The 10,000-nt window shown below is 44.4% G+C and overlaps 1 protein-coding gene across 1 annotated transcript; it reads right to left on the reverse strand.

The window, feature by feature from the left end:
- Positions 1–313: 313 nt before the first annotated feature.
- On the reverse strand, positions 314–6,576 carry mrps22 (mitochondrial ribosomal protein S22). The gene is made up of 8 exons (XM_030778783.1): positions 6,466–6,576; positions 6,058–6,215; positions 5,673–5,837; positions 4,141–4,284; positions 3,860–3,943; positions 2,983–3,128; positions 2,634–2,742; positions 314–669 (listed from the first exon to the last, which is right to left on the reverse strand). Exons 1-8 carry the CDS (start codon positions 6,515–6,517, stop codon positions 580–582), a joined length of 948 nt encoding a protein of 315 aa, XP_030634643.1. The 5' UTR covers positions 6,518–6,576; the 3' UTR covers positions 314–579.
- Between the last annotated feature and the right edge of the window lie 3,424 nt (positions 6,577–10,000).

The following is a 10,000-nucleotide window of genomic DNA, read 5'->3' on the forward strand; positions in this document are numbered from 1 at the left end:
GTGGATGTGAAAAAGGGCATAGATGGGATTGGTTAGTGTCGCGTAGCGTCAAGTTTTAGTATTTTTCACTACTTTTACCTCTTCTACTTGGAACACCTTTGAGTGCGTGTGTGTGTGTTTGTGTGTGTGTTCATTCACACCGTACCTCTGGTGTTTCAGGAATTCAGTACCTCATAGTGTTTATTAGATATGCACATTTCTACACTTGTCTTTTCGTTTTTATTCCTTTATATAATAACACTTTTATAGCAGAACACAAAGTGCCTCTGTGTGTGTGTGAAGATGAGAGAGAGAGAGAGAGTTACAGAGCAAAAAAGTTTGTGATTGTTTATTGAATATCAAAGGGAGTAACATGGTTTAATTACAGTGATGAATGAGAAACTGTAAAGTTTGGATGCTTGTGACAGGAGCGAGAGAGACTGATGTCACTAATAAAAAGGCAGAGACAGACTGTACAAAGACTGTCTGTTTATTTCTTTATGTACATGACCAGACAAACACTTTCCATCATCATCATCATTGCCTGTTTCAGTGTGTGTGTGTGTGTTAGAACTGAAGACTAGAGATGTACGTTTGTCTCTAGACTGAACTCTGAGCCGTGTTCTGTTCATACATCTGTAACGCCAGCTCAATAAACCCAGCCCTCTGAGACTCGGCCCCCGCATAGATCTGAGAGAGAGAGAGAGAGAGAGAGAGAGAGAGAGAGAGAGAGAGAGAGAGAGAGAGAGAGAGAGAGAGAGAGAGACAGAGAGAGAGAGAGACAGAGAGAGAGAGAGACAGAGAGAGAGGGAGAGAGACAGAGACAGAGACAGAGAGAGAGCGAGAGAGGGAGAGAGAGAGAGAGAGAGAGAGAGAGAGAGAGAGAGAGAGAGAGAGAGAGAGACAGAGAGAGAGGGAGAGAGAGAGAGAGAGAGAGAGGGAGAGAGAGAGAGAGAAATTAAGAACATGAATTATGCAGTAAATGGACACACAACGTCATCGTAAAGCAGCGAAACTCCGAGCAGAACAACGAAACTGAGGCACTGGCGACAAACGTCGCTGATGTGACCAACACAAAGGCAGTGACTACTGCTCAGGTTGTGCATTCAACCTCTCTCACCTGTTTAATGCTCATAATCCAACAAGTTACACACACACACACACACGTTGGTTCTCTTGTAATGTTCTTTTCACTTAGGCCTCTGATTGGCCAGCTCTACATCTTGATCATAAAAAGTCTCTGTACCATTATACTGTACTATGAATAATTACACATTACCGTATGTGCACGGTGATCAAAGCCAATACAGAATAAGCCATAATGACAGACAAGATCTCTGCTTAAAGAACAGACTTTGCCCTAACTTATGTTAGGAGTATGGTACCTGAACACTGGGTTTCAGCTACTGTATGAACACACACCAGAGTCATACTATAAACTCATGCTGGCTTTGGGTTTGAAAAATAACATGGCAGGAAGACACAGTGTGCCGTGGGAAAAGCCGTTTCTGCATAATGTAATGTAATGTAATGTAATGTAATGTAAGAGTATCTCCCTCGCGCTCACCCGCGGGAGAGCCTGGCCCCGGAGCACGCCTGAAAAGACACCTGACCTTTGACCTCTCGGTTTACCAGGCATCCTGATTCGAGAGTTAAAAGTTCAGCCACAGACGGCAGGGTTCGAACTCAGTTCACAGTGTGTGTGTGTGTGTGTGTGTGTGTGTGTATGTGTTTGCTACAAACCATGACTAAATGGAGGCCCCTTACCAACTCAAAGATATGCTCTACCCTGGAGTGTGTAAGTGTCTCCCTCCCTCACACACACACACACACACAAAATTTCTGTAAGATTGGTAATGGCGTTCTGTCACTTGTTAATGTTCCCCCCCTCACCGCATCTACCCCAATTCTCCCCAAGTGACCCCCACCCCCTGCACCGAGATCAGAGGTCACACAAAGAGGTAATAAGAAGAGATTTACACTTAACCTGACCCCTGATTTCTTTCTCCCTCTCTCTGTTACTGACAGAAGAATAGGTCTATGATATCTGTGTCTGAGAGAGACAGACAGAGGGAGAGACAGAGAGAGAATGAGAAAGAGAGAGAGAGAGAAGGAGGGGGGGTCTGGGTAGCGCTATTCCCAGAGATTTCACGTCTCCTCTGATTAAACTGCTGAAGGGAAGTTCACTCAAAGTTTTCCTGAAATCAGCCAAGTCTCTCTGTCAGAGTGCTGCGTCTGAAACTCCGAGTGATCGCCGTAGCTGCTCGGCCTCATCTGGACGCGCTAGTCCACGCAAACAGAAATGCACAGGATACACGCAATACCACCCAAACCCACGGGTTTGAGTCGGAGTCCGTGAGCTTCTGATTTCAGTTAGAAGAAGCTCTGGGACAATTTCTCTTTGGGGGAAAAAATGTTATTGTCTGAAGATCTAGAACCTTCTGACAAAACCCGCTGGTTTGTGCGAACAGCTTCGCTTGAAGGGCGTGTGAATGTTTTTACTGAACAGCCACTGTTAAAGGGATAAAACGAAAAGTGTTTGTGTGTGTGAGAGTGTGTTTGTGTGAAAGTGTGTGCGTGCATGTGAGCCGGTGTGTGTGTGAGTGCGTGTTTGTGTGTGCGTTTGTGCGTGTGTGTGTGTGTTGCAGTCTCACCTTGAGGAGATCCAGGCCTGTAGCCTGCCGACTCTGAGCTTGCTGGGCGGAGTCACTCTGAGGATGCACCAAGTTAAAGAGACGCACCAGACACACGGCATCCTGCACCCTGTAACCATGACAACGCGCTCTGTGTTACCACCAGCACCACCATAACAACAACAACAACAACATCCATGACGTGGTGCTCTGTAAATACGAACACAGTAACGTGTCGTAACCAGGGCAACATCAAAACAGAAACATGAATTTTTAGAAAAGACACAGACTTTACTCCCTCTCTCTCTCTCACACACACACACACACACACACACACACACACAGTCTTCACTGTAAACCCCATACTCACAGATCTCTCTGCAGCATGTCCACTAGTAGGCCGTCGACACGGCGAGCGTTGACCAGGTGCCAGGTCAAACCGCCAAAGAAACGCGTGGATCTGAGGATGTCATATTTCCCATGCTTCTCAATGTCCTCGTAGGTCAACTCATGGACCTGAACACAGAACAAACGCACTAAGACATGGAGACTACACGCAGCCCTCAACACACTCAATTACTGAGACCAGAGATCTCAATGCATCAACACAATCAAGACTGACCAACACACTGAGACTACACACAGGTCTTTTAACGCACACAGATCAAAACGCTGACCACACGGGCTTCAACACACTGAGACCGCATGCGGTTCGCACAGCGAGACAAAAAACATCAACACATCAAAGGTTTGTTCAACACACACGGGCCTAAAAACACACTCAAATCAGAGGTGCATCTAAACACTGAACGTTCAGGCCTCAACATTCAGCAACACACACAAGATACGCTCAGCACAATGCGAAAACACATATGTCAACACACAGACCTCAATGTAGAAACACTCAACACACAGCAATTAACACAAATCTCATCACACACAGATCAACTGCAGGCCTCGACACACTGAGTCCAACCACAGAAAACCCAACACACTCAACATAATCCAACACACTGAACAGCAACATGCAATATACAACCAACGCTTGTGTGTAAGTGCAGTGCTAAGTCATAAACTGTAACACACATATCTGCCTACATTGGTTTTTATGAGTACTGTAATAAACAGCTCTTGTTTTGATTGGATTTAATACAGTGCGTTTTCTGAAGATACATTATAGCTGTGTGTCCTACAAAGTGCACATGTACAGTGTACACACACACACACACACACACACACACACAAACCTTCTTAAATTCTGCAGAGTCTGGTTCAAATTGGACCAAACAGTGGTTAAGCACATCTTCATGCTTGTTCTGCTGAAAGGCCACCTAGAGATAGAAAAAAAAGTGAGAGAGATAGAGACACAGAGAGAGTGAGTGAGAGAGAGAGAGTGAGAGAGAGAGAGTGAGTGAGAGAGAAAGAGAGAAAGGAGAGAGTGTAACAGATTTGTTCATTTATAAATAGGATACAGCTCTTCCAAAAATATTCACGTGCCAAGAGATTTTTATCCCCACTCAAAACAGACCTTGAGGTTCTCCTCCTTGAAGATAGGGGGCGCTGTGAGCTTACGCCCTTCTCTGGGAAAATAAACCTGTATGATCCTGTCCCTCTCCTCCCATGTTGCTTTCCTTAGCGATCCTGTGGGCTCTCTTACTACAATAAATCGCTCCTGAAAGGCAGAGAGAGGGAGAGAGAGAGAGAGAGAGAGAGAGCGAGAGAGAGAGAGGGAGAGAGAGAGAGAGGGAGAGAGAGAGAGAGGGAGAGAGCGAGGGAGAGAGAGAGCGAGGGAGAGAGAGAGAGAGGGAGAGAGCGAGGGAAAGAGAGAGAGAGGGAGAGAGCGAGGGAGAGAGAGAGAGAGAGAGAGGGATAGAGGGAGAGAGGGCGAGGGAGAGAGCGAGAGAGAGAGAAAGAGAGAGGGGGAGAGAGAGAGAGAACAACATATTTTGTAGCTTGCTCACCCCTAAAAATCCCTGTTCATTTTCATTTTGAGTGTTGTCAGTCGGCAAACAGTACTGAATGTCCAATTAATCAAGTAATTAATCAAGTATGTAGCATGGTAAGTAGGGTTGGGTATTGAAAACTGATGGGGGGGGGGGGGGTATGTGTGCAGGGAGTGGGGGGGGGGGGGCTGTCAGGTGCAACCGGCTGCAATCTGATTACCTTTAAAGACAGAAAATGAGACAGGGCAAAAGAGCTGAACACCGCAAGACTGCAACCAAGTTCATCGTAAAATATTTGCAGCCTTCCTCAATAGCGGAGTCCAACGGCTTTAGCTAATGTAATGCTCAGACAACAAATAATAGCAAATTGATGGACAGAAAACAAATCTTTTAGAAATATGAAATGAGACTTCATTCCAAAACGTAACTGGCATAAACCTCCAGGGGGGAAAATGCCCGATGTCCTTAAATGCTCAGTATTTTAAAACTCAACGGATTACAGCGTCAATAGTGGTACTATTTTAAGAGACCCTGCTAAACTTTCTGAGTGACACAGTGTTAACATGTTGTAAGTGGCTGCATCGTTCTGGAATGAAACCACAGAATTCCAGCTGGAGTTCTACGAATGAAACTCTTCACACGCTGTCCTGCAGACGCCTCTGACCAAGAGAGCTTTCGGTGTGTACACAACTTTTGATTGTTGACGTTTTTCTAACGGAAAAAGATGACCATGCCCCTTCCGTTCTTGCACTTTGTTCACTATTAGATTACTGGTAATCAAAGTTATTCCAATTTCTTTAAATCTACAGTTGAGGCGTCACACACTACCAAGGGTTGGGTTTATTTTCATCTGTACTGATAAAATGCAAACCATAGTCAAACGTATAGATCTCAAAGCTCATGTCATGTCAGATGACAAACAAAATATGGATCTGTTTCTCTTACAGAATAAATCATGATTTTTTTTTTCTTAGGTGATCTCTATTCTATCTTCTGTCTTAGAAGCTGTCTCATTGGCCATCTTTCATCCAAAATAGGTTATGCTGTTGTCCTTGGACGCAAATGTATTTCTCAACTGCAAAACGCCACACACACACACACGTTCATTCTCTCTCACCCTGTGGGGGATGTTGAAGGTGATGTCTGTGAAAACATATTTGGCTGTGTCCATTCCCTCCAGAATCTTATCCTCAGACAGGATCTCATCAACAGGCTTCCTCTCAGGCAGAACTGGAGGCATTTCCAGAAGTTTCTGAGCTTGCTCCTTGGCTTTCCGCACAGCCTGACACACACACACACACACACACACACACACACACACACACACACACAGAGAAGGGAAAGGAGAACATCCTATGACACACACAAGGCTGTGCTCATTATGTGTGTCAAGTGACACCTCCAAAAACTACATTTACCATCTAATGTAATAAACTGCCCAATTTCATTCAAACTTCGAGCCTCACGGTGACAGCAGATTAACGGAAATTCTCAGATCTCACCTCCTCCAACTGAGCATCCGTCATGAGTTTATAATTAGGCGGCTTCAGCTCTTGTTTCATCGGTCGAAAGACTTTCTCTAGGTCCAGACCTGTAATTCGTGTTAAAATGTCCTGGACCTCTGCGTCTGTAAATTGGGCTTTCGATACATCTGCGAGAGCTGCGTAAACAAAGCAAGGGACATTCCAAACAAACTCGATTAGCAAACCACAGCGTTAGCAACAAAGCAAAGACACTTCAAGTTAGATGTATAAAAAATGTAGATATTTATATTATTTGCGTCAACTGCATGGGACACATTATGTTCTAATGCACTTCACTAGCTGCGAAACGACACGCGCAAGGTCAGTTAAACACTACTCGTGTAGGCTAGTTGATGATATATTCGCACCAAAACGCTTTGAACTTACTATTATCAGATGATGCACTACAAAGTAATCGTCTGGTCCCTCTGTAAAGCATCTGTGCGTTGGTGTCTACATTTTTAATCCGAGGATAACATCTGAACAGACACCGTGCTGCTCCGATCGTCGCCATGTTTACAGTTACCTCATCAACTACTGTCAACTCCAACCTTTTCAGAAGGCATGATGGGAAATGAAGTTCATAGAATAAAGCCCTTTTTTTGTTGGCAGAGCTTCAGCGATCAGTGACAAGTTTGGAAAAGAGTCGCAGAGCTGCAGGTGTTAAATGCAGTTTATTGTTACGCTCACATTTTGTTTAAAGAACATTATTTCGATTAAAAGTGCTCAGTTGATCATGAAATGTGCACTATCGAATTTAAATATCGACTTTTAATTTTTAAAAAATCCTCGCTGAAACTAAAGACTGAAATACTGGCCGTATATTCCAATCATTCCACAACTGACAGAAATGCTGAAGCCTAAAGCTCATCTAAATGAACAAAATCAAGGTCATTGATATGTTGGGTCCCATCCTGTCATTCTCGATGGCCGACACAAGATGGCAGACAGACATCTAATTCACCTTGTAACACTGAGCGCTTAATAATGTGTCAGCGGTTATAAAGAGGGTATAAAGTCGGCTACTCGTCTACGTTTTTGGAAAAGAAAAGAGGTTTTTGAGTGAGCATTGTGCTCTGTAAAAGGGGAGAACGGGGAAAGGGAGGTTAACTTATATATTGATCTCTCTACCGTAACATATATGTATGTGTATGTGTGTGTGTGTGTGTGTGCATATATATCAATCATTCAGTCATAGTTCCTCAAATGCTGGCACATTGGTTCCCCCCCCCCCCCCCACTCTCTCTCCCTCTCTCTCTTTCTTTCACACATGTACACACACACCACACAAACACCCAGTAGCCTTGGGTCTGGGTCGTTTCTGGATCTCTTGCGTTGTTTCAAAACGACACAATGTTCTGAGCAGTTTTGATAATCTGTAACTTTGTCTGGTTGATAGGGAAAGGCCTAAACACACACACACACACACACCCCAAGGTTTTCGCACTCAAGTTGTGTAAGTGATTCGTTCTTTTCTGTAAAAATGAGAGCCTTCTTGCCCAGACTGCGTGTGTTGGACCAAGGGCTCCCACTGCGTGCAAAACAGTGATGTAGGAGTGGGGCGTTCGCTCACGATGACAGAGGGCGAGACAAATTTCAATTTCAATTTCATACACACACTTGCACAACAAAGGCTTTAGTAGTCTTTACTAATATTACTTCTACTCTTGGTCTGTGTGTGTGTGTGTGTGTGTGTGTGTGTGTGTGTGTGTGTGTGTGTGTGTGTGGTGTAGAGTAGTCAGTAGTCAGTGCTGAGGTTGGATTAGCCTGTCAGCACACAACAGCTGTGTCCATCTGGAGTCAGATAAACGCAGAGCTCCTCTCACCCACTGCTTTCCTCATTACTGCACCTTTACTCGTCTGATTTACACACACACACACACACACACACACACATACATACACACACACACACACACACATACACACACACACACACACACACACACATACATACACACACACATTCACACACACACACACACACACACACACACACACACACACACACACATACATACACACACACATTCACACACACACACACACATACACACACACACACACACATACACACACACACACACACACACATTCACACACACACACATAGACACACACACACACACACATATATACACACACACACACACATACACACACACACACACACACACACACATTCACACACACACACATAGACACACACACACACACACATACATACACACACACACACACACACACACACACACACACCTAAACATGCAGACCAGAAGCTGAGAGATTGACTGGCAGCAGAGGTAAGTTTTCTGTGTCAGTAGCTGACATGTGTGTGTGTGTGTGTGTGTGTGTCTCTGTGTTCATTGTGAATATGTGGGGTGTGATTCTGTACATGTTTATTTTGGTTTCTGAACTGTGGTCAGGAGAATGAGGGTTCAGAGGAGGGTGAAACGGAAAGGTGTGTGTGTGTGTGTGTGTGTGTGTGTGTGTGTGTGTGTGTGTGTGTGTGAGAGAGTGAGTGCGTGTTATTTGAGGCAGCAATATGGTTTCAAGGACTGAAATTCCTGCTTTCCTGATTTTCCCCTCCATCACTCTGTTCTTAGAGAGGGGGAGTGAGGGAGAGATAGTAGTAAGAGAGGAGGAGAAGGGCAGGGTGACACAGAACCTCTGCCTGCATTGAAATACAGCAAATATCTCTCTCTCTCTCTCTCTCTCTCTCTCTCTGTCTCTCCCTCTCTCTCTCTCTCTTTCTCTCTCTCTCCCTCTCTCTCCCTCTCTCTCTCTCTCTCTCTCTCTCTCTCTGAAAAGTACTAGAGTAAAAGTACAAAAAATACAAATGAACATTTTTGAAACATTTTTCCACTTGTGTTGCGCTCTCTCTCTCTCTCTCTCTCTCTCTCTCTCTGTCTCTCTCTCTCTTTCTCTGACATACACACATACACAGGGCTGCTAATCACATGCTCGCTCAGCTTGAGTTAGAGGAGAGAGAGACAGTGGGAACGAGGGCAGGAGTGGACACACACACACACACACACACGCACACACACGCACACACACACACAGGGATTTGGAGAGACAGTAATTAGTATACCACAAGAATGCACTGTACAGGAAGGTACATACAAATATGCACAGAAACACACACACACACACACACACACACAAACTAACACACACAAAAACTCTCACAGTTGCAGAGTATAAATTGGTCTGATGAGTGAATGACTTCCTAATTTTAACCGTTGAGACTGTTCTTCTCCGGCACTACCGCAGACCAATTAGAGCCAATCAGAGCATACGGAAGAGAAGCTCATTAATCACTCTGTCATTTCTAGAACATTCCAAGAGTTTCGCTACACGCAAGAGTGAAGGATGATGACAATGGTCATGATGATGAGGATGATGAAGTAAAAAAAAAGTGATTTGCACAAATAGTCAGAAAGCGGGGTTATTTTACTGAGATTCATTTCCGTTGGTGATCCCTGTGTTCTAGAATGTTTTAACAGGTTCATTCTGAGGGTGAGGATGTGAAGGACACTTTTTTTTTCAGAATGTAAGTTCTCTTTGTTCTTTAGAGGGTGTGGATCTAAAGAAAATACATAGTTTCTCTGAATTGTGGGTTTTAGCAGTTCTTCAGAGCAGTGTTTTAGACCTCAGTGACCTGAGCATTGATCAGACAGCTCTGCACTTAGGTCTTCCTAATCTAAAGAACAGCTACTCAACAAGCCATGGATCAGCTCAATCAGCTACTCATCAAGCCATGGATCAGCTCAGTCAGCTACTCATCAAACTATGGATCAGCTCAGTCAGCTACTCATCAAACTATGGATCAGCTCAGTCAGCTACTCATCAAACTATGGATCAACTCAGTCAGCTGCTCATCAAACTATGGATCAGCTCAGTCAGCTGCTCATCAAAC

The sequence above is a fragment of the Chanos chanos genome, chromosome 6, assembly GCF_902362185.1.
Source record: "Chanos chanos chromosome 6, fChaCha1.1, whole genome shotgun sequence".
Lineage (NCBI taxonomy): Eukaryota > Metazoa > Chordata > Actinopteri > Gonorynchiformes > Chanidae > Chanos > Chanos chanos.

What these genes read in the sequence shown, in the direction of transcription:
- mrps22 (XM_030778783.1), bottom strand. Translation starts at nt 6,517, where the DNA reads ATGCTTTACAGAGGGACCAGACGATTACTTTGTAGTGCATCATCTGAT. An exon ending in CGGATGCTCAGTTGGAGGAG is followed by an intron (nt 5,838 to 6,057) that starts GTGAGATCTGAG and finishes TGTGTGTGTCAG; the next exon opens with GCTGTGCGGAAAGCCAAGGA. An exon ending in ACTCTGCAGAATTTAAGAAG is followed by an intron (nt 3,129 to 3,859) that starts GTTTGTGTGTGT and finishes TTCTGTGTTCAG; the next exon opens with GTCCATGAGTTGACCTACGA.